General features: G+C 40.7%; 1 protein-coding gene across 1 annotated transcript in view; it reads right to left on the bottom strand.

Moving 5' to 3' along the window:
* Positions 1-24,594, bottom strand: part of IGF2R (insulin like growth factor 2 receptor) — a 57,492-nt gene extending 32,898 nt beyond the window's left edge. Inside the window, exons 1-18 of the mRNA XM_054396617.1 lie at positions 24,443-24,594; positions 16,725-16,858; positions 13,628-13,752; positions 11,962-12,060; positions 11,415-11,544; positions 9,979-10,099; positions 8,438-8,552; positions 6,950-7,112; positions 6,617-6,797; positions 5,683-5,786; positions 5,147-5,311; positions 4,713-4,853; positions 4,182-4,328; positions 3,161-3,292; positions 2,632-2,779; positions 1,496-1,673; positions 647-762; positions 77-239 (exon numbers count right to left, since the gene is read on the bottom strand). Coding sequence (XP_054252592.1) covers positions 77-239; positions 647-762; positions 1,496-1,673; positions 2,632-2,779; positions 3,161-3,292; positions 4,182-4,328; positions 4,713-4,853; positions 5,147-5,311; positions 5,683-5,786; positions 6,617-6,797; positions 6,950-7,112; positions 8,438-8,552; positions 9,979-10,099; positions 11,415-11,544; positions 11,962-12,060; positions 13,628-13,752; positions 16,725-16,858; positions 24,443-24,594 — 2,514 coding nt within the window. The remainder of the gene's footprint in view (positions 1-76; positions 240-646; positions 763-1,495; positions 1,674-2,631; positions 2,780-3,160; positions 3,293-4,181; positions 4,329-4,712; positions 4,854-5,146; positions 5,312-5,682; positions 5,787-6,616; positions 6,798-6,949; positions 7,113-8,437; positions 8,553-9,978; positions 10,100-11,414; positions 11,545-11,961; positions 12,061-13,627; positions 13,753-16,724; positions 16,859-24,442) is intronic.
* Positions 24,595-25,142: the final 548 nt, after the last annotated feature.

Raw genomic sequence — 25,142 nt, 5'->3', positions numbered from 1 at the left:
GAATTCATATGCCTATCTTGCATACCCCTCATTCTCACCCACTCAGCAAACCCTCTGGGATGGAAAGGGTACTCACATGATTATATTCATATTTCATCTGACAGACAGATGCTCGCCGGTCACATCCTGGGACGGGAATCAGGGGCCGACAGACGTTTATGTAGTACTTCTTGCGCTCATTTGGTCTTGAATTGTCCACGGCATACCAGTTTTCACCTCTCTTCTCAGATTTTGCTAAGCTGAGCAGGAAGAGAAAGTTTTACATTAAAAATATATTTTTCACAGATTCTCTCTAGCTTTCTCTGTCAGCCTCAAGAAACAGAGTGATTACAAGGCATTTCAGAACAGCTTTTTCCCCTTAAAGTGTTAAATATTAAAAAGAATACTTCTAGAATGTAAAGCACAGTTCACAAAGTAGTAAGCTTTAGGCAAAACCATCCAAAATGTCAACTTGCATCTTAGTAGGCAAGTCAATATACTGGAGGGAAATAATGTCTCAATTTCAAGATACTTGCAGTTAGGACTACCACAACAAATGCAGTTTCTAGTGCTGTCTATGCAGAAACCAACTTCTGGCTAATAGCTTAGTACTGGATGAACATTAAACTATAACAGCAAAGTTACGTTGTCTATGTTACTTTCCTACCTTGACAGGTCATACTGGTCCATGGTGTTGGGATCAGTCACAACACATTCCAGTGGCATTTCCGGGCAAGCATATTCAGTGTACCACTTGAAGTTATATGTATAGTTATCTTCTGTCTAAAAAACAGCAGAAGAGGCCAGTGACAGAATATTTTGTGACTCAACTACTCTTTTTTATGTTAAGCTTGTTATTTTTCCTTCATAGAATCACAGAATCAAGAAGGTTGGAAGAGACCTCAAAGATCATCGAGTCCAACCTGTCATCCTAAACCTCATGACTATCCAAACCATGGCACCAAGTGCCACGTCCAATCCCCTCTTGAACACCTCTAGGGATGGTGACTTCACCACCTTCTTCGTTTTGGGATATAAATTCTCAGGCTGATTTGCTGTTCTCAGTTCTGTTTTGCTGTAACACCTTGTCATTTGCTGTGGCACCAAAAACACTCTTTCCAAAAATAACAAAACCAGAGCAACTAGAGCAATGTAACTGCTGACTGCTATGTTGAAGGACACACAGTCCTACAATTTGTTACTTCTCAGCTAGTTTGGGTATTTTTTCAGACAGAAATGCAAGATGATCAAAGGCATTAGTAATTACATGTCCCAGAGACTAAAGAGTGACGTAAGAACCTGGATCTCAGTGAACAGCTTACTGATCAATAGTCAAGACAAGCTTTATGGCTGCAACAAGAGGCAGATATATTAAGAAAAATAACTATTTCTCTTTGTCTCCTTTATGGATACTGGACATTTCCATCCATGTATCTCTGCTTGCACAGGCTTAGCAGCAATTCTTTTTGAGATTTTGGGATGGAGAACGTTCCATTCTTCATATAGAACATCTTACCTGATATTCAGGCTGGCCTTTTCCAGCCTGTCGGTCACACAGGAAAGTTATAAGGGTAGACCGCTGTGTTTTCTTCTCATCATTGTATGCTGTACCATTTTTGTAGGTCAACTGAATCAGACCATCATAATATGAAAGTCTGGAATTGGGCAGTCCAAGACTCCAAAACTTATCCTTACTAGAAAAGAAAAAGTATGCTTTGAAAATGAACAGAATGGAGAATTAATTCTGTTTCTAACAGAAGTCTTACAAATAATAAGCATATAGGTAAGTTTATACAAGACACCATAATAAGACAAAATAATTACATAAGGTTGATTAGATGTAAGTGAACTAGGATGAATAGAATGATGCCAAAAGGAAACTTAAAACATGAACAGGTGTCCTCCTTTGGAAAGGAAAGGAAGTTGTACCTTGCTTAGATATCTAGAAAACTTCAACACTCCCTTCTCTAGAAGAATGACAGAAATATCAAGTTCCTGTTCTCCAGAGCAGAATTCTAACTGCAGACAGCCTAATGCTGGGCTCAAACAGGTTCCATACAAATACATGTGGACAGTGAAGAGCTAGCACGGCATAACAGCAAGGTTTCTCTCGTGGAAGACAGCCGCCTTCACATGCTCTTATCTTGATAACAGCTTTGGTTCAGGAGGGTAAATTGACTTAACTGGCTCTATCAGATCTAGTCTGACCACCTTTTTCTGAAGAAGGGTTTTAGCGTCTGCAGTGAACTCTCCTTGCCTAACTCTGAGCCAACTCAACTACAGGTGCATGTGTTTGCACTATACCACATCTCCAGCAACAGGCTGATCTGGAACCTGAAGCAATTAGAAATTGCCTTGATATGGCTGCAGCAGTCAATCTACAGCCTACAATCCCTATGGGAAACATAAGGGGGAGCAATAGACTCATTCAATCTCAAAAGCTAGCTGTAAACAAGATTACACGTGCATGGACTTTGTTTGAAACGCCTAGCAGCATAACTACTGAACTACCAAATAATATTTTGCACGTTAATTACCTGAATCTATTGCAGGCAGCAGAGTTTTTAATATGCAGATTGTTCTCTCTTGCACACAGACAATACATCATGCAACAAGAGATCTATTACAGACAACAGAACTAGAGTTACTCACCTTTGTGTTACTTGGCATGCAGCCGATTTTGGCCCACAAAACTCATCTGGCACACTGCCACAGACGCTTATGTAAAACAAGTAGTTGGTAGTATTTACTACATAGTACCCACTTTCCTTGGCAAGAGGTGATAAATCAAAAGAGAAGCCTAATCAGGAAGGAACATATTTTATCAGTTCGATTTTTTTTTCTCTCACAGGTTTTGATTCCACCAGTCACACACCTAATTCACCTCCCAACCACTAAATAAATGTCCTTCCATGTAATTATTGTTCCAGAGATATGGATATGCTAAAATCATGTTTTCTTATACAGAGAGACCTACTACAGCAAAATAAACATTACACCTACTTTCATTCACACACACTAGGGGAATAAGCTCATGCTGCTCCATACACAAGTGTTTAAAACTGATATGGGTGCTTAGACTTGGGTTGAATTCATTTTGGTTTTGTGCATCAAAAGGACTCAGCATTGTGACAAGTCCTCTCTCTCATGGCCTTTCAATTTTCCTAACAGAAATACATACCTGCCTGAGGATCAGAGACTTGACAGTTATCTCCTTCAGTTTTAGACAGGACACATGCAGCAGCAGTATACCAATCAAATGCAAATAAACATATACCCTCAGACATCAAGATTGGAGCGCTTTCTAGATCACCTGGTATCACAAGAGCAATGTGTTACATATACGGTCAGGCTGTCAAAAAGAACCAGGATTTTAAGTCTAAGAACACTAGCTCCTCCCCAACAGCAGAACAAGATCAAATGTTCAAGTACCTTGCCTTTGAAAACGTGGACTAAAATAGAACTAAAAATTCCTTGTATTCCCGTCCCCAGAATAAAAGTTCAGCTCAGTACTGAAGATGCACTGTTCAGTCTGTTCCTCAGGACTGCCACAGTTATTGAACAAATGTTTGCTTTCATACACAAACCTGGTGCTTTGCTACAAAGCCACAGCTTTATTAGAAAGTAGTGTGTAACCCAATCCTAACAGCCAGCACACTTGAAGCGTTCAGCTTCTTCATGCTGAAGCAGAGGAATATGAGTTACCTGTTTTCCTGGGAAATTGTTAAACCAGTGGGCTATTATATGGAGAAGAACAACATTAACAACTTCTGCAAATTCTCTTTTTGTAAACTGCAAGCAGTTCAGACACAAAACATGCTCATTGGAAGAGAAGGTTAAAGTATTTGATCTCAGTTCAGAACCAGTCTTTCCCAACAAGACTGAGAATAAGAAGTGCTTTGTATAGCTTCCAGGTATCTGTGAAGCTGTAATTACTTAAATATACTTTCATCATGTTTGGGAGAACCTTAGCTCAAGAGACTTACTCAGGAGTCCTTAAAGAGTACTTGCATAAAAGGTGAACAGAGCTTAATACCTGCAATTACATTATCCTCCTAGTAAACAAACCACAATGCTTCAGCTTTTTCATAAAAGGAAATGAAAGACAAAGGCACATGCTAATATTTAGCACTCATGTCTGGGCATATTAAACAACCTCCAGTTTTTAACTGCATCAGAACACGGCATGTAGGTATTCTTACCTGGTCTGCACAGTAAAGTGATGACAGTCTTGATTTTTTTGCCACCACCACAGCTGTCTCCATTTGAATAGATAAGTTGAATATTTTCTCCAACCTTTTTAGGAGATGATACAAATGTTCCAAGATTGGTAGTCTTATTTTGTTTATCTGTAAAGACAGTAAATAAATTGCTTTTCTTTCCCTGTAAAGAAGTTAAGTTTACAGTATTAGAATAATAACAACGAGCCAAATGACAAGTCTTAAGAATGCTTATCATTAGTTCATTTTTACCTCACCAAAACCATGCTATGAAGCCTAGAGTTCTTTAGTTACAAAAGGTTACTTGCATCATTTCTTCTACGGTCTTTAGGAAAACAAAAGATAGATAATTCCTAACTTCTCTTACCTAAAGTAACTCAAGGCACTCAGGGGATCCAACTCCATTTGCAGAGGGAGTGCCAAGGCTGCATACAGAGCACCAAAAAGCCAAAGAAACCCAAAACACAAAAAAGGCAGCCAAACAAAAAACACAAAACCAAAAAAAAGGCTCACCTACGGAGCAGATAGCAGCAGCGTCTGAACAGTTGGAAGCTCCTCCTCTCTTCCATACTTTATGGCAGACATTGATGTAGTAATGTTTCTTCTCTCCTTCTGAAAAACTACTGTCAACAGCTTCCCAGTTCTGGGCTAACTCTGAAACAGAGGGTGGTTAAGAGCAAGTCATTATGCTTAACTGTTGTAGCCTCTCCATGCCAAAATGTCCTTTATCACAGGAAACCCCACATGTTTAAAAACCACTTAAGATGACAGCAAGCAAGGCAGTCATGGATACAGCTGCTTTCATAAGACACTCACTCCTTTTGGAATGAGGGAACTGAACATCAATACCCCCGTAATTCAAGAAAATCAAAAGCTGATAAATGTTCAGCTAAAGAATTGCACTAGAAATAGTATGTAAAATCAGGACAAAAGTAGCTGAAGGTTACCTGAACTGCGGATCAAAGGTGACAAGTCATAGTGTTTTCTCTTATCAGTAACTCTGCAAAGGAGATCTTCTTTCTCTTTAACACATGCGTATTTTGTATCCCAAGTGAAAAAATAGGTGCAGTCCACTTCACCAGTAAACACTGGAGATCCTCTACCATCGTCACCTTTACATTGAAGATGGATAAACAGATGTTAATTGGGTAATGGGGAGAAAACGAGACTTGAAATCTTTTTTGCTGCACAGGACTTGCATTTGTGGTTTGTGTTTTGGTGGGTTGTTTTTTTTTTACAGTTGACTAAGAAACAAGGCTCTTTTATACCTCGATATTCTTGATCATCAGTGCAAATTTAATAAAACAGCGTTACCACACAGCTTACAACAATCCTGGCAGGTACTGAAACTTGTGTTCACTCTAACAATACTTATTCCTTGTGCCAGCTGTGGCTCAAAACATGCATTCCTTTGAACATAAGGTCTACTAGCAAGCACAGTAGTCAAATCCTGAGCAGAGTCATCACACCTTGTAGAACTCACCTGCTGTTTCATTGCATTCAAAGTTTATGACAGTCATTCTCTGAAATCCGGAACTACATGCATCCCCATTCGGATAAATTAAAGTGATATCCCCATCAGAGTATCTGAGTAAAAAGTCAGTTTTAGATAGAAACATAGGATCAGACACAATCACACACTGTTCTTCACGTAACAGAAGTCATACTCTTACTTGTCTCACTCAAAGCGAAAATGCTTGTTCAACATTAATAGTGACATTAGGGCAACAAAGGCTTGCATCCACTGATTTACTTTTCATGAATTTGTTTAAAGTTTATAGAATGCTCTAAAGCAATTCTAGCTGTGGTGGAGTATCTGTTCCCACTAGTCTATGGCATAGCTATTTTTGCAAGTAGAGGAAGTCATATTTTCCAGAAGACCACTCCAACAAGTCTGTCACATGCTCAAAGACAGAATGGAAGTTCATATCCAGCTAAACAATTTCTGCTTTGCAATCTCATGCAGACTGTTATTCAGGATTTCCAGGTGGCACCTGGGGATATCTTTAAAAAAATGAAACACGTCAAAAAAATCCTGGACTACAGCAGTCTTGGATATGACTAATGCATGCTCTTGCAAAGGAAGGAGAGATCACCTCTTACTGCAGACAGCTCCTAAAATATCTGATCCTGATGGCACTTTACATGCAAAACTCAAGGAGGACAAGAGGTAGCACAGGACAATCTGCAATTCTGACACCAGAGTTTCCTTCCTATCTAGGCAATTGAATCTACCAATACTACCTGCTCTTTTGTTTGCTAATGCTATCCTTGTATACTGCTAAAGTTTTCCTATAGAAACTGAGCAAAATTACTTGCATTTTATCAATGTCAATTACATGAAAAATAAGGGCATCAAAGTAGGAAACAAAGATCAATCAGACCAGTTATAACAGGGATAAAGAGCCTCTACACACCTTAGGGTTTGATTCTGAAATCTTCCTGCCACTTTTTGCTGGTTATTTGAAGATTTTACTTGGCAAGATGAAGTGTATCCCGTTCTGTCCTTACAGATACCCCCATGGGTTTTCCCACATACATTCAAATAATAGTAATACTCCTCTTTGTCGTCTTTGGCTCGATATGGTATGACATAATCTGAATGAATAACAACAGGAAAAGTGTTCTAATACACAGCAGAACAGATATAAAAACAACTATCTACAGAGCCCACTCTTCCTGGTTCCAAATATGGAACTGCAAAACTGGCTAGTAACATCACAAACGCAAAAGAAAAATAGTGATCTTACCTGGAGGTTGAGTAAGTGGTCTTAAATCAATGGAGATATCATGTTGCTCATTAGTCAGAAGACAGCTCTTACTCTCCAGGTAATCCCTGTGACAGGCATACTCAGTAACCCACTCAATTTCATACCGGCAATTTGTTTTTGCTGTGAGTTTGGGACCTGCACTCTAATACAGAAGTTAACAGAATCTAAATTACTTACTTGAAACACAATCTTGAAAGCAACAATGCCACATTCCTTTAGGGTCAGTAAGGATGAACTTCACCTGTAAATTGCTCGAGAGGTTCAAACATTGTCTCTGGCCTCTCTGATGTTGAAAAGAAATATAACAGCTCTTACTAATGATGTGGTGAACTATTAGAAGTCTAAACAGCAGTAAAGTATACGGCACTAGCAGGAGGATAGCAGAAGTAACAGTACTTTAAAAAAAAAAAGGGCAGTTTTCCATAACATGTTGGCAAAATCAGAATACATGAGCGCAAATTGCTAAGCACAGCTTGCATTGTGTTTGCCTCAAGAGGTGTTGACAGAGGGGAGCAGAAATCATGTGCTCTGAGGGCAAAGCAGCCTCTAGACACTTGTGTTTTAGTAACTTTGATTCCCTTAGTCCAAATCAAGACTGAAATATGTTTGAGAATTCTTTAGCCAATATTTCCGTCAGATGTATTTCTGTACTATCTTTGCACCTCTGGGAGAGGTATCTTAGTTTTTCTCTTTAAAGTGAAGCATTTAGAAATCCTTTTTGTTTCATAAATCTGTATTTCTATCCTTCACTAAAACAACAGGCAGATACACAGATATGTATCTGATAAGTTCAAGGCACAAGTAACATTAGGAATACTACTCACATTACAACTGTGCACAGCTGTAGTGATGTATTGGAAAGTGACAGCAGAGAAAGGCCTATGTTTTGTTTCTGCAGCAATGAGTGAAGTATGGTACCTATCTAGGTCAGATGAGAGATGGAAGATTAAATCAAAAATTAGCCAGACAAGAACTCCTCCTTCACTAACCTGCCATCAAAAACATCTCAATGTCAAATGGCAGAGCATTAGCAATAGCCACTCTGGCTATTCAAGGAGTGTGGGTTGCTAAGATTATCCAAGCATTGCATCAAAATGATCACTGAAGCTTGGCTAAAACTGTGTTCTCAAAAAATTGAATTGCTGCCTAACACTAGATTTAACTTTTAGTTAAAGTTCAGGAGCCTGTTTAGTAAGTGACACTTTTACCATGGCTGTTTTTTTCCTGAAGAAGGTCAGATCAATAAAGAAACAAGTTAAAGAAAACAGCTGTAAGCATGCCCAGCCTGACCGAAGATGGAAGAGTGCTCATTAGCCAGTAAAACTCTGTGACAAGTTCTTAGAAGACTTCTTGAGTGTATTTAGGATTTTGCACTCTTCACAAGCTGCAGACCAGGAAAGTTTCTGTTCTCTTCAGGCCTGAATAAAAATGAAAGCTAACGCAGACAAACTGAAACAACAAAGTTACCTCTTCTCCCCTCTTTGATGGGCAAACAAAAGTGATCGTCACTGCAGGGTTGTGGCCCAGGCAGAAGTCTGGCTTTTCTTCATCTCTGTATGTTTTCTCATAACTCAATACCAGCCTAGAAAGAGAAAATGGCAAACCAAAAATACAAATTAAGACACTGTGCACTGTGAAGAAGGATATTCTTGAAAGAACATGCACTCTTAGCAGAATATACTAGAGTAGCCATGCTCCTGAAAGTAACTTTTATGAAGGACCAAGAACTTAACTTGTAAACTAAAAGAAAACCTTCAGCCTTGTAACTGATAGGTCAGAACCTTTGCCCTTCCTGTTATTAACCTAGTTTATTCTGCTTCTTTTCTTCATTTTGCATCCGAGATAAAAAGAACACTGCAGAAATCAGTAGGGTACTATTGACCCTACAGACAAGGTAAGCAGGCTCAGATGCCCTGAAGCTCAGAAAGATCAACGTGCTAAGTAAGTCTTCTGTTTGGATGTTTGTTTGGTGAGTTGATGTCATCATTTTAGTCCTCTCTGCAGACAAGTCCCACACTCACTGCTCACACTACTGCCCCAACTCCTCCCTTCCCCTGGTAGGATGGAAAAGAAAAAGCAGGAGCAAAATGTAAAAACCCTTCAGGTTGAGACAAGGAGAGTTTAATGGAACAATACAAAGAATTAAGAAAAGAACAGAAATAACAATGATAAAAAAAATTAAGTAATATATAGAGGGAGTGATATAAGACAACAATGGCTCATCCCATGCTGCTGATGCTTGCCACCGATACCAAAAAAACAGAGCCAGAGCGTGTCATGCACATTATTGTGTGGTATTGAATATACCACTAGATAGTTCAGCTGGCTGTCCCAACTTCTCGAAGAACATTAACCGTATCCTAGCTGAACCCAGGATGGTTGGTTTGTCCTGTTTGTTTAGGTAGCTTGTTTTTCTTTCAAGCTATATTTCCAGCATGAAAGGCAGCAAGTAGAACAGAGGCAGCATCAAGGAAACACTTTCTCCTAGTTCCAGCTCTGCCACCACCAGGAACAGTCTTGTATTGTTTATCTATTTCTTCAATTAAGAACTCATCAATGCGAAAATACAGAAGGGTAACATCTGGCCCCATTCTCAACATTTAAAATATTCCTAGGCAGTGGAGTAAGCCCAATACAGTGCATAAACCCACAGAGAGGCAAGTGCATTTATAGGCCCTCAGACAGTAGGCAGATGGGGTCAAATCTCACTTTCCTGCTTGTTGGCAAAAACCAGCAATCATCCTATGTTTCTGAGAGCTCTGCAGCTCTGTATAAAACTTTATCTCTCACAATGAAGACTAACACTTGATCTGTTATGGCAGTGCAATAAGATACCTGAAAGAGTCTGCCTTGACAGTACTTGAAGAAATCTTTTTCTGCCAGTGCTTCAAAATTGAAATGGTATTGATGATAAGATTTGGAAGACTCATCTATTACCAAGACTGTATTTTTTTCCAGCCCAGATGACTGAAGTGTCCACACAAGTATCAGCACAAAAAATTACATACCTGTCCTTGTCATGAAGTTTAAGCTGTTTGTTTGGATGGCCAACATCATATGCCTGACCTTTGTGTAACAAGCAAGCAGCACTCCCAGCAGGGCAGTTTCTGGTCTCTCCACTTGAACTTCCTGGATAGCAGAAGTACCGAAAACAAAATACAGGACTCAATTTCTAAGCTCTGCTCTACCTGAAGTATCTTCCTATTTTATCTGTGGGTTCCCTCACTTTCTTTACCCTTTTCTAAAAATACTATTAATACTGGTTCCACTAAAATGTGAACCCAACAAGTCAAACCTGAAGAGCTTGTGATAGGCTCATGCTGCCCTGTTTATGCACAGCAAATTCATCCTTCCTGATAGTACAGCTGCTGGATGTGCAAGGCTTTGAGAACCTCCAGAAGCATGCCAAGTATTTTCCATTTTTTCCCCAAAACACCAAAATGATACCAAGTAATGGGTAGGGTTTTTCCCTCTCCTCTGTTTTCTTATAAACCATCTTATTCAAAGTTGTCAGAAAAAAAGAGTTTCAGACTAGTGGAATTTTTAAAAGAACAGACTCACCACTGGAACTTGAAATCATAGAATCACAGAATGTTAGAGGTTGGAAAGGACCTCCAGAGATCAAGCCCAACCTTTCTGCAAAAGCAGGATCACCTAGGGTAGTCCACACAGGAATTCATCCAGCTGGGTTTTGAAAGTCTCCAGAGGAGACTCCTCAACCTCCCTGGGCAGCCTGTTCCAGGGCTCCATCACCCTCACAGTAAAGAAGTTTCTCCTCATGTTGAGGTGAAACCTTCTATGTTCAAGTTTGTATCCATTGTTCCCTGTCTCATTACCACACCCACCCCTCAGATATTTATAGACCCTTAACAGGCACAAAATACATATTTAACTATAGAATGAAAAACACAGCAGGAGTATACAGCTAAACTAGGCTTTTCAGCAAGCTTCAAATGAGTGTTTCTGCTGGTTTAATTCCTTAAGTATACAGCTCCCAGCTGACACGAAAGTGCTAGCTAGGCACCATTACTTACCCAAGCACCTAAACACTTGTTTTAGATTTATCTCAGGACATTCACTTGCAACTAAACAATAGCCTGAGCTGAAGTCCAAAGGACTCAATTTCAAGCATAAGAAGTGCTAGGAATCTTAGTCCTATTTGGTGGCAAACAAAAGCAGCTACAGACAAGCTGCACTCTTCCACTCAGTCCAGTTAAAGTCAACTTTTCTAAGAGTACTTGCCCATCCAGAGAGGTGTATCTCTGAACATCTCAAATGGCTTCACAGAAAGCATTATTCAAAAAATCAATATAGCTTGAAATTATAGTGCAAGCACTAAAATATTGATCTTTGGTCATAGGACAGCCTCAACTGAGGCACTAGAAAAAAAATTACACTACTAGAAATTTATATACCAACAGGTGACACAAGGAAGCATTCACACCTAAATCTCTGCAGATATTTATGTACAAGGAATCATCATCAGAATCATCCACCAAGTAGTGTCCTGAAACTTGGATGAGAGGATTCAAGTCATGCTTCTTCCAGTCCTCATCAAAAACATAGCAAGGGACCTAGAACAAAAAGAAAAAATTACCTGCAATCCATGCTATACAAGTGGGGAGACATTATACATAGGCATACTTAAAACCAAATTAATTAACCAAATTTACTTCTGGAAGCTCAAATACATAAAGCTAGACTTTTAAAGCTACGTATACCCACCAAAATGATGCATCCAAAGTTAGACTGTTCTGCCTCAGCTTTAGAAGAGTTTTGCTATAAACAACCATCCAGATCACAAAAGAGGTTGAAGAGTAATTTAAAATTCTCAGCTCCACCAACTTCCAACAGATGCTTTATATGACTATGAAAAAGTCAGGTTTGTGGAAGTTGTTGGTAGTCATTTTCAATGCAGGCAGGCAGTTAGAGTAAAATTGCCAGGTGTGTGAAGAGTAACTTCTGCATGGGTAGGGTAGCACATAGATTACCTCTTTCACAGGTTTAAACAAGTCTTTTTTGCAAGCCACAAAGGTCCTCCATTCAAAATAGTGCACACACTCTGTTGCCATTACAAATTCAGGGGTACCCTATTTAAAGGAGAAAAAACAATTCTTTGAAAAAACAGACCATTTTTTACATCTGTAGACAGCAAGAAAGTCATTCAAGAGATTAAGAAAAGCAGAAGGTACTATGCCCTTTCTGTGACATGCTTTCTTAACAGCACATTTATTTAACAGTGTTGTTGGTAAACTCAGGATGCAGGGTACTAAATTCTCAGTCTGCATTTGTACCAATTCTCAAATTATCATGTGCCAATCCTAATATGCAGTAATTGTACTATAGCTTTTAGAAACGCTCACTAGGCTAATTGATATTGGCAGAGCACCAGTCACATCTAGATACCAGAAAGGAAAACACCAATACAAATGTGTACAAAAGAGATGAACAGCAAAGCAACGCACTGTTTACCACTTCTGTCTTTCACCCTACAAAGAGTGATTAGCAATCTCTTCTGCTGCACAGGAAGAACACCTATTATCTCAGCTACTTATTTTTATGTGCTCACCTTATACACATCTGTAACTACTTCAAAATAGGGGTTCTACCATGATTCAGGGCTGGATGCTCATCTGAACATCCCTTAGAAGAAGACAACAATTAGATTTTTCATTCTCCTTCCATCAGTTCAGCTAGAAGCATTTTAGCGTATTTAAACTGATTCCTTCCTTATTTAACCCTGCCATAAATGTGCTGGAAACAAGCTGTCCAGACACTATTACAGAATCCTTCAGTTAACTCACATGAAGAAGAGGTGTTAGAACTATGATAACTCAAAGTTTGAAGATTGTTATGATCTGGTGTTACAGCTGGAGTTGAGCAATATTTTTTCATTTAAAGAATCATCCGCTGAAACAGAACAGGCAGCATTTAAATCTGGGCTGCACTGGCATTTTGTTTGAATTGGCTAGATTTCAAGTAGGGATGTGCACCAGCACCATCAGTGCCAATAGTTACACTAATCCCTAATACACAAATACATCAACTGATCAGTCTGTACATAAGACCAAGCTGTGGTACCAGTTAAGTGCATGGGAAGCGTAACTCCAAAGATGCACGTGGAGGTAAACTCCATACACACGTGCCCCAAAGAACTTTTCAGGGATCTCCATTCACATTTAAAGTAGATTCTCAAGGACAACCACTTTCCCAGAAGCCCAGATGGACACATACCCACTCTTAGTTCAACTACATGCACACAAAATCTAACACTACTGTCAGCTTCTAACACTACTGTCAGCTATACTGACCCGTTAACAGAGATCACTCATTTTCTTCAGTTGTTTTATTAAACAGGACAGCTTGGGCACTGTCAACATTTAAACAATAGCTCTCATTGTTCTTTCATTCCTCCATATTACACTATTAAAAGACTACAGTGCAATCCCCACAAGAACATTGAAGAGCAGAAGAGCTCATAGTCAGAGCTAACCTGCAAATCTCCAATTAATTTTGGTACTAAGACTTAACTGGTACTTCCTTAAGCTATGAAACTCAGTAACTAGTACATCCACAAGTACAGCAAGTCTCCTTAAAAACCAAGTTAGAAGTTCATGTCACCTCCACTGAAGATATGAACATGTGATTTAGACTCACCAGTGTTTTCCCACACAGGAAGTTAATGTTGCTCTGAATTTGGTGTGGACTGCCTTGCTGCAAGCACTCATGTGTAGTGTTGAGTTCCACAAGGGTTTCAGAAACTTTTTTCAAGTTTACGTCACCTGGGTTTAGTGTTTGGGTTTTTTACAAGGAGAAAAAAAAAAAAACAATCAGTTATAATCCAGCACCTTCACAGGCTCCAATTTCAATCACTGATCAGCATATTACATATCAGCCTACTTGAAGACAGTTTTTGAACAGAGTACAATCAAAGACCTTCCTTGCAGTTCTTGTGATTTGTATGACTAGATCCAAGCTAAGATAGTGTTTGACATCTCTAATTACACATCTACTTTCTCAAAGGTTTTTAGCAAACACTTTAAATTTTAAAAAGCCCAACAGCATGTGCCACTACAAATTAGTCACTGTCTTAGAAGCAAGGGCTAAAGGACTCCATCAGACAACTGTTATGAACTTTTTTCAAGTACCACAATTCATTCCTTTCCATCAGCTTCTATTTATCAGCTTCTCAGCTTTTATGCCATTAATATAAATAGCATCAGCACAATAAAAGAGAGCCTATCACAGTCGTAGAATGGTTTGGCTTGGAAGGATCTTCAAAGAGTATCTAGTCCAACCCACCTGCAATAAGCAGGGACTTCAATTAGGAAGTTGCTCAGAGCCCTGTCCAAACTGACCTTGAATGTTTCCAGGGACGAAGTTTCTATCACCTGTTGTTCTACCAACCTGTTCCAGTGTTTCACCAGCCTCATTGCAAAAAATTTCTTCTTTATGCCCAATCTAGATCTGCCCTCTTTCAGCTTAAAACCATTACCCCTTGTCCTATTGCAACAGGCCCTGCTGTAAAGTTTGTCCCCATCTTCCTTATAAGCCTCCTTTAAGTATTGAAAGGATACAACAAGGTCTCCACAGAGCCTTCTCTTCTCCAGGCTGAACAACCTCATGTGTGCTCCCTTCCCCCCTGCATGCTTAGAACTAATTTGGGAACTTGCTAGAAGTTTCAGCAAGAACTTCAGTGGCAGGTGACTTATCCCATCCCTGCTCACAGAGCAAGTAGTCTCATCAATCATCTCCTCACACCAATTTCCCATGAGCTTCTTTCCAGAGCACCAGTTCTGCAAACACCTTTACCATAATATCAAGCTCCCTCTTCCATGATCACTGATGTTTATTCATGACTTCAGAAATGTGTTCTTTTCACAAAGTAACACACTGCAAATCTGCTAGTACAGCTCACAAGAATTAGCATCAGATACTTCATATTGCATGCTTATGCTAAAACGGTACCAAAGGCACTGTCCAGAACACCTTTTATTCAATGACTCCTTCCTAACAGCTGAACAGATGGAGACAGACAATCATGGAAGACATCCAATCAGTCATCCAGAAGAAGAGGGCATTTAGGTGGCAGTTATTATTTCATTTCCTATCCTTTTACTGCAGCTGGACAAAGCGTACATTTCTTCACTGAGATTAACAAACAATTATGAAAGTATTTCTGCTCTTCATTTTAGTAGTAGTCCAGCTAAATGGCATGCAAGTCGCTAGGCATAACACTAAAATGAGTAAGTACCACACTGGGGAGAATAGACTTCAAGTTCACTCAACCTGCCACATTCCTGCCTCACTCGAAAAAGCATGTTAAAACAGATGCTGCTTCCTTTTCCAACCCACAGGCAACTGAAGTCTCAACCACATACAAGTTGAGACCCATACTAGCAGAAAGCAAAATTCTTGCTGTATGCTTTAGAAATGAAACACATTAACAGCCCCATGTAGCCTGAGATGCCACACTCCCCAGAGCAGAAGATACTACTATATGCAACTGCACTTTGTACTCAATCATAACCTAACCACTCATTCCAGAAAACCTTGGAGTTTGGAGATATACTGCACTACATAAAAAACCCAAATGCAGCCAGGAACTGAGATAGAGCTTTGTAATATCATTAAGTGCATGAATAACCCTGAGCAGCAACACTAGCAGTTTGTTTGAAACACACTGAATGACCACAGCATGAAACCCAAGTATTTCTGCAGTTAATGGAGAAGGCTAGGGAGAACGGAGAATGATTAACTGATGTGCATCTGAATACAGGTTAGCACCATCCTCCTCCTCACCATCTTACAGCAGTTCAAGCTCAAACACTGCAGACTCTCAGCTTTCTATAAGAGCTGTCTACCAATAGAAAGCAACACTAACAAGCATGTTAAATTCAGACTTCAGATCTGCAGGTACTAAGAAGCAGTCTGAAGAGATATTACTCTTTAGAAAACTATTGCTTTATTTTATTAGAATTAATTGTAAACTATCAGAAAACCTCTTGATCAGTATTTGTATCATTATTTTATTAGTGGAACAACACAAGAAACCTTGAAAGTGACAAGCATCTATGAAAACAGGCATACAAATATTGGCTAGAGCAGAAGGTGCTTCAGACAGACAAAATAATGTGCAAGCATGTGTATAAGAATGTGCCAGTTTCATATTTAGATAAGCTCTCAGAAGTCCACCACTCCTCAGAATACCAAGAACATCTGTAAACTACCAAAGCAGCCATTAGATTTGATAAGCATAACAAAACGGAAGACTGTATATAATTGACTTCCTCTCTCTGTGTAACGACTTAAAGAGTGTATCACAGAAGCTTAGCAATACTTCAGGATTGCATTACTGAGAGCAACTTGACTGAAGAGATGATGTTACATCAGGCTAGGCTGTGGTAGTTTAGAGCTGTAACTCAAGCTTCATCCTGTGTTCAGTATCAAGCTTCAAAACAAGGCTATGTACAGCACATATCTTGTCACAGGTAGATGCACATATTCCTATTTGAGACAGCCTTCCATAGTTCCATATTGGATTACAGTTAACTAAATCATAAAATAAGTTTCACTGACTTCTAAAGTGATTAGATCATGTTTCCCCAAATCTCCCCAGTAAACCTACAACAGAATAGTTTTACACTGTTCTGAGAAGAAAAAAAAATATCTTTGCTAACATGTCCAAGTTTACAATAGCTAAGACCATTCATTAACATAACTGAACTCCTTGTGAGGAAAGGCAACTACTTACCTACGGACTGATAGGTATTCTTATTGATGTCATATGCGCAGATTGCACTTGATTTTCCACACTCTTCAACAGGAAAACATAAATTAATTTGATAAAGGACCTGTTTATCCACATCAATTGCTTGCCATGTGTAACTGCAAAGACAAAAAAACTCCATCAGTTGGTATTCCTATTGTCTGCACTGCCATGTTCTAGACATCAGTCCTTGAAATAACCAAGTTACATAGCTAAGAGCACTACTAACTCATGTTTCTTATTTATGTTCTATATCCATAAATACCAAGAAATAATTGTTAGTGTCCACTTGAGGAGCATATAGCAGGTCCATCCTTCCCTTTCTTGAACACCCAACTGCACATTCTTTCTCGTCAAATCTCTTTGAAGGCCATTTGACTACATACATACCAGGTGGCAAATCTTTTTCTTTGAGAGTCCGATAAAATTCTCAAACAAGCAGGCTACACGTTACTGCAATTTAGCAATACCCAGTAACAGCAGCAGAAGCTACAAATTTAAGCGGAATACAACAGCCAGTCTCATCCAGCAGGGGAGCCACCTAGGTTCAGTATCCAGCAGAAGCTCAGAATCTCACAGCATTCAGACTGAAAGATGTTAATAATGCTTATTAAGAGTCTAGCTGCACTTTCATGCATTTTTTTAATATATATACACATATATAAATATTGAAAGGACTGTTTCTGAATGGTGATGTCAGAAGCTGGAAAGCAAGCAGAGCTATCCATGACAGGCTTGGAGAAAGATCACACTAGCTAGGTATAGCCGTATCAAAAAGTCAGCTGTTTAAAAACTCATATGGGAATGTGAAGTTCTGGTTAAATACAAAGGGAAATAAAGAGTAACAGGAAAAAAAAAAGTGGCACAGTTCAGAGGCAGAGCATGGATTCATTTCCCTCATAGCAGGTGTTAAGATGGCACTGAGATGTGCATGACACAGCACCATTCAGTTTCCAGGCAGGCCCAGGTCAGCTAGTTTGGAGTCAGGAGCTCTTTAGACAGCCTGGCTTACTAGTACAGTTCTGTGGCCAAGCTCTGCTAAAAAAGCACAGCTCAGTAAACAGCCAGCCTGGCTCAGCTACACTTCTCATTCTGGCAGCAGCCATCATCCTCTGGATGATATTGATTTTTGTTTCCCTTCTATCCCAAGTGGAAACCTCAGTAGAATTTAATACCGAGTCATACTCAAACTGAGGACAACAGTGATTTATTAAGATGTTCCTGGTTTTTACAACTCATATAGGGTTTAACACATCTATCTGACCTATAGAAGCATTTGTTTGAATCTACAGATTAGTACCACATCCAGCAAGGGAGCACAACTCCCTCCTCTCACCTATCAAGAAATTAAAAGTTTGACCACAAGCTCCACCCATAAGGTTTGTCTGCCTTCATCTCTGTCTCATACGTGTTACATAACTTGGCATTATAACAACTCAGACTCCTCCAGGAGGAGAACTCCTCCTCATTCCACTCTGAAGCCCAATCCTTGGGTGAGGAAGTGGCAACAGTTCAGCTACTTTAGTCTCAATTTTGAAAACTCCAAGAACTCTCCAACCTATTGCATCTCATCACTAATCAAAGAGCCTGCAATAAGATGATACACAATTTTCCATTAAATTACTGACTACAAGGTTCTTGACAGGCATGTTAATTTCAGTCTGCTAATGTTTGGAATATAGGGACAATGAGAGAGTTGTCTCTGCAAACTGAAAAAATAAGTGTATATCCTAAGTACACTGGCATATAAAGGCTCGAATACAATAAGGCTCAAAAAACAACTTACTAAGTACTAAATCGCACCTAAAACACCAATAAAATTACTTTTTCGTCAGATTAAAGGACTTGTGAGACCTGACAAACACTTGCCATTATTCTTTCCTCATAAGTAAACGGAGCTGACAAGAAACTAGCTCAAAGAATCAATCAGTGCATTTCTGAAGTGGACAAAGGCAATCCTGACGCAGGATGAAGTTGTGAATTAAACTACAGCACAGAATAATCAAAGTTCAGCAATAAAAAAAGCTTGACAGCATACAATTGCATACAAACAAAAACAACAACAAACACCTCCCCACACAATTAAAAAAAAAAAAACATCAGAAGAACCTTACTCTGCTTTTAAAGGCTCTTAAAACAGCAAGAGATTAGGACCTCACAAGGAAGCCCCAGAAAGTTAGCATTTAACTGAAAAATTCCCAAGGGCTCCACTACTGCTTTTTGACTAGTTTTAAAAGACAACAAAAAGGAAACATGTAACACCAAGACAAGCTAAAGCACTTTTCTGTATGGTTGGTGTTGTGGGTGTTTTTTTTTTTAGAGCATTTGCAGATTAAAATGTTTGTGAATTAAATGAGAATCTATGTCCTTCACACGACAGAATTATCACTCAGGGATTAAGGGATCTGCTTTCCCAGTTCCAGGTTATGAAGCAGAGGAAATCAACATCTTCAAGTCAATTCTCCCACATACCAGAAGCAAAAGAGAAACAAGATGAGTATGCTTCAGCAAAGCAGTGACTGAAACCAGCCCTTCCCTCCACCCTTTCAAAGGCCTCTGGACAGGGAGGGCAGACAAGTACTTCAAAACAGTCCACAGAAAGGAAATACGAAATTCTATGTTTAATCACATTACAAATCACAACTTCAGTAGCATTACAAAAATGAAAATCTAATGCAGTTTCAGAGCAGTATTACTTCCAAAAAAGTTCAAAGGACTTTTTTTTTTTTTTTAACTTGGATAGGAAAAGCAGAGCAGAAGTTATTCATTAGGAGTAACAGCAAGCTAGATGTAGCCTGAGCAGCTGTTCTCAGAGAGATGCAAAATACACTTTCACAGCAAAAGCATGAATTATTTCTCTCATGAGTAAATTTTTGGCACAAAGTCAGTGCCTGGGAATAGTTCAAGTTGCATGTGCTCCACTTTCCAACACAATACAAGCTGACATCTCTGCTGTATCCCATAATGGAAACAATCTGTTGGCAATCACATTGCCCATCCTGACCATGGCTGAGGCACATGGGCCAGCTTCCTCTAGTTGCTCAACATTTACCTCCACCAGTGTGGATGCCTCATGTAATTTCCCCTTCACTAGGGCTAGCCTAAGCTATCTTGTTTGGAGGGCTTAAGCTATCTCAGACTCAATGCATGTGAGCTTCTTTAGGGAGCTATTATACCAACAGCTTTAAAAAGTGATAGCCTTGGTCATGGAGTGGGATGCAATGCACCCTCTATCCAGGGGGCTTAATACAGCCACTACAGCACAGATGACACCATCCAAGCAGCTAATTCTGGTGCAGTTCAAGATCTGGGCTCAAAGATGGTGTCTGCCCTGATTAAAACTGTTGGTTGTTTTAACAGTCATATTGCAATTTCAGCTGTTTCCAGATAAACCCAACCACGGACTTTTGCACAGTTAGAGGCCTGAAAGATACACCCATGTCAACCCCCACCCAGATCAAGCTCTCCTCTCCCCTCCCCTGCATGTGGCTGGCCTCAGCACCTGACACAAGCTAGACCTAGGAACAGCCCTCTCTCAAAATTAACTCAGCAAAAAACAGGTGCATGCACATATGTGTGGAGAGGGCACTGAGCCCAGTCACCTTGCAGTTTCCTGGCTACATGCCACTGGCAGCAGGCAGGGAGGATCCTCTTCTGGAAGCAGTGCCAAACCAGGCCACTGTCAAAAGCAGCTGTGCAACCACGGTCCAAACAAGTTACTGGGAATAACCTTGCCTGCAGGCCAGCCTCTCCAGCTACCTAGCTTTGTTTTTAAGACACTGAAGCAACAGCATGAAAAAGAAAATTAAACTACTTTTCAGAAAGTTTTGCATTTTTTTTCAAGTTCAGCTTTGCATTTTTTAATAAAAAAACTCGTGAAGAAAGCATGAGAAAGGAAAAAGGAATATGAACATTAGCAAGTCTCATTTACTAACCAGTAGCTCAGTCACTGAAGTCAGAGAAGGTGCAGCTGGCTAACAACTATCACAGCACAGAAGTACCCATGCCAGAGCTACTTTGAGCACTAGTAAACCACCTCAAATGCAACAAAGTACCAGAAAGACTACTACTACCATTCTTATAACCATGCTCAAGCTTTTAGTTCTTAAACTCTTACCCAAGGAATGACTGCTAGGAAGAAGCTGCTCCAAACAGCTCTAAATCATGGTTAGAAAAGATGATGTTTGCTCTCCAGGGAACGCACTGAAGTGGCTTATTCTGCTTAAGGCATGTTACATAGACCAGCACAGAGAAAGGGTAACATACAACCATAGACTTGGAAAGCAGATCTCTGTATGATCTGTGGATGCATACATCCACACAATTTTGTGCCCAGCAGCTCCTCAGTTATCAGAACACTGCAGAGATGAAACTAATACCTGAAGGTATTTATGAGCAGGTTCAACCAGCATGATCATAGGTAGACAAGCTCAGGAACAATTGCCAAAATGACCACTTCAAATCTGAAGCTGGAAGCTCAGATCCACTTGTAGCCACAAGAAAATCAGTTAGATGTGACTAACATATTAGCACAAATATGTACGGTAAAGAAACTTATGTCAAAGCAAGTCCTCCTTACAGAAAATGAGAGCTTGAAGGGCACAAGGTACAAGCTATCACTATACTTCAAGAACTTTTTAATGCCCTATTCATGATTTGCTCTGCTCTAGGTTACCTGACACTTATTCCAACCATCACACACAGTGAATGCCTTCAGGCAAGCTTTCTTGCATATGTATCATGTACATAAGCTCTTCAGCTTTCTCCATCCCAAACACATTTGGTCTTCCATGCTACACCATAAACCATCTTAAAGAACACAAGAAAAGGGACAGAAATTTGAAGTTCAAGCATGCAAGAGCTACAGGAAGGAAGCTCACATGCTGAGAAATATTTAAGCCTTTACAATGGCAGCTTCCCAGGTATGTGAAGCAATCATACACATATGCAGATAAATCCAGTAATGACTTTATGACATCTCCCACTTAAATATGTCAAAGCACTTAACACAGTTGCACAGGTTCACCTAAAGGTCATCTCTCTCTACTCAGCACACACTTCTTCACCGAGGCTAAGCTGAACACATACAAACAGAACAGCACAGTTGTGGTTTCACAAAAAAAGCTGAAAATAGTGTTTGAATTAACTAAACTGTACATACAGTCAACTGCAGGAGTTGTCTTATTAAGAACTACAGCATTAAATGTAAAATTGGCTTACATTCCCAAATTGGAAATTCTGCATAATAGCAATCGTGATGAACAGCAAAACAGCAGGCAGAAGCAGTTAGTTTCAGGCATTTGTTGCTCTGTCATCATACTCCAAGTGTTTCCTGGAGTGTGTTTACAGGAGAAAGAAAGTTGTAACTTGCCCTATGTTACCTGGAAGGTGAATTCAAATTGTCAAGCTTTGTTTGGCTTTTAAAGTAGAGGCATTTTAAAAACAGTTCATAAAATTCACTAGCTCCTGAAGTTTCTTCTCCTGTGTTGTCACATGAAAGATGCAAAGGGAAGAAGTTAAAAACTAGGGAAAAAGAACAAACTGGCTGGTAACTTCTTTCCCAGGTGCTCATCATAATGCAGCAATCCTGGAAACACCTCTACACAGAAGATAAAAAGAGATTTCTGACTTCAAGTTATGCAACAACACAGAGCAAAAAAACAAAGCAGAAAGCGTGACAAAACAAGTCACTACAATCCATGACATTCGACAAATTTTCAGAAAAGGAAAGCTGTTCTTTGACTGTCCAAGCATACTACCACTAAGCTTAGCTACACAAAACACACTCCAAAACCACCAACTCAGGTTTACATAGCTTTATGCCACAGTTCTTCCACAAAAGAGTTCTGACATCTTTCCTTCTCCCTGCAAGACAGCTGTCCTAACCTTGGTATCACTCTGCTCTTATTTAAAGGAGAGTCAGTGCCTCTTCTGATCCCCAACATTTTCCTTCCTTGCTCCATTTTTGACATTCACACACCAGAGAGGACTGGTGAAGCTGCAGCAGCCTCTGTATTAGGCCACACACAAGTTAGAACTATGTTTTCTTAACAGCTGTAAAACAAATAAAAGCCGTAGCTTAAGGCAGTGCAAAAACATGTTGGTCAGGGACTTGGCCGGCATGCCCATGTTATATCTTTTGGCTGAGACATCAGACAGTAGCATAAGCATTTGTGTTACCTAATCACATCACAGTAGCTTTTCTGCAATTGTGCCTGCAACGACCTCCATGGAGTCTTCCCACTTGTCGGACTGCAAGTTCTTCTTTTCCACTTTATACATTCTAGACTGCTAGTCCTTCAAGGCAGTTTTTCCCAACATGGCACAGCTGCAAGTGCATGTTTTTTGAAGCAGTTCATCTTAGAGAACTGCCAGTTATGCTATCTATTCACAACTTATTTTTCACTTGCCAGCAACAAAAGAAAACTGGCTTAAGTAAACTGCATCCAAAAAGAGACTATATGTCTCACAATGGTGCTCCCAAACACTGCTCCTCACAGATATGCAACAAAACCAAGACAGATAATGCTAGGATCTGACGTTATTCACAAAACAGAAACAGCTTGAGAATCAAGTCATTAATGATAAGGCATTAGGAAAAAAAAAACAGTAATTTGAGTCAGAGGAGTTAAATTCCCTCCAGAAGAGTTCCTTATTTCATTCTCAGGCCTACAATTATGGTGGTCATCGGACAAAACTATTTTGCCACACTCAGGGCTTAACCTTGCAAGCAAACCCACTTTTTCCATTTTTTATCATTTACCAGTATCAAATTTCGAACCCACCAGGAGGGGAGCCCCTTCCTTTCAGTGACTCAAGCTCTGCCTGCAGTGCTACATTCACTGTATTACATTGGTGCCTGCCTCATGTTGTTGATTGCAGTAACATATTCCCGTAAGTACTGCTGCATGTTTGAGCTAAATAATGGAAGAAATTAAAACTGACAAGATATTGTTGCCAGACTAAATTCAGAGTAGGAACATGCCAAAACATGAAGAATAGTGCTATTTCCACATAGCAGTTCTCATTTCTCAAAGCTTTCTTAACTCAATTTTAAGTAACCTAATGGCGTTTGGCAATATCCTTAGTAAAAAGGAAACTATCAAGTGATGTTTCTTCCAAACCACTTGAGATTTTTTCACACCAGAACCAACACAGTAACACAAACCAGCAGTCCTGACCACAGGCATCTTGAACAGAGCAAGTCACTCGACTTTCTCACATGAAGACTTCCTATATCTGCAAAGCTTCACATGATGAGGTCCCACAAAGAACTGCTCGACGGCGCCAGCCTGCTGACACCCCTTACTCTACTGAAGAGCTTCAGAGAGCAGCTTTAGCTTCAGAGAGCAGCTTTACTCACCTCCCAGCACTGCAGCACGATCGCTACAGACCAGGCTTGCTCTCGTGCTTGGAAAGACCTGCACGCCCAGCCGCGGCGGGGTCTTCCCACAACGTTCCCGGTCTGACCCTTATAGGAACAGGGGACCAAAAGCCCTGCTCGGGCCGCGGCTCGGCGGGACAGGCTCCTGGATTGAATTCCCACCCTTCCCAGTCGTTCACATGCGTTCCCGCGGAGGGCAAGAATGAGCACAAGCACCGGATCTCCCTCGCTGCGCACTCAGCCGGTTGCGGTCCTTCCCGCAGAAAGGCCCTCCACAACAGCCGAGTGTTCCACCCCACCGGCCACCCCCACTGCCTACCTGCACAGGTCCCGGTATGCGACGCTCAGGGCCGCGGTGGCCCCTCCGCCTCCCCCTGGCCGGATGGGCAGCGACAGGAGAATGAGGAGGAGCGGGCCGAGCGCCGCAGCGCGGGACCGGGCCGGGCCCGTGATGGGGGCAGCGGGTGCCATAGGCGCGGGCCGGGCCGGGCCACGCAGACACGGCTGCACCGGGACGTCAGACGGCGCCGGCGATCAGCAGCGTGTCATGTGACCCTCGCGCGCCCACTTCTGGTCATGTGACTACCGTCATGTGCAGACGCGGCGCTCACATGACGCGACACTGTCCCTGCCGCTACAGCCGAGTGGGCGGGGCCTCCCACTACCCCCTCCTCCCCTGTCCCCCACCCTTTCGCCCTGCACTTTCTGGGCACGCTCACTGATCGCCTGCCTCCAGGGGGCAGGCCGCGGGGGCGTTCCAGGGAAGTGACGCTCTGAAGCGGTGTGGCCTGGCCGCGGTTACCCTCGGGCCGTCCGTCCGGGCTGGCATAGATGCGCAGAGATGCAGGCGGCACCGTAGGCCCCGCCGTCGCAAGGAAAATGTTACTTGACGTTAAATGAAAGCAAAACACCAGAAATTCTACTTTCATCTGCAGTACTGGTACATATGCATCAACTTGTGAATCGAAGTCGCAACACAGCAAGGATGGCCATGGAGTTGTAGAAATACTGAAATACAC

Source organism: Indicator indicator, chromosome 2 (assembly GCF_027791375.1).
Source record: "Indicator indicator isolate 239-I01 chromosome 2, UM_Iind_1.1, whole genome shotgun sequence".
NCBI lineage: Eukaryota > Metazoa > Chordata > Aves > Piciformes > Indicatoridae > Indicator > Indicator indicator.
Note: the sequence above shows the minus strand (reverse complement) of the source record. Positions and strands in the feature narration are given on the sequence as shown.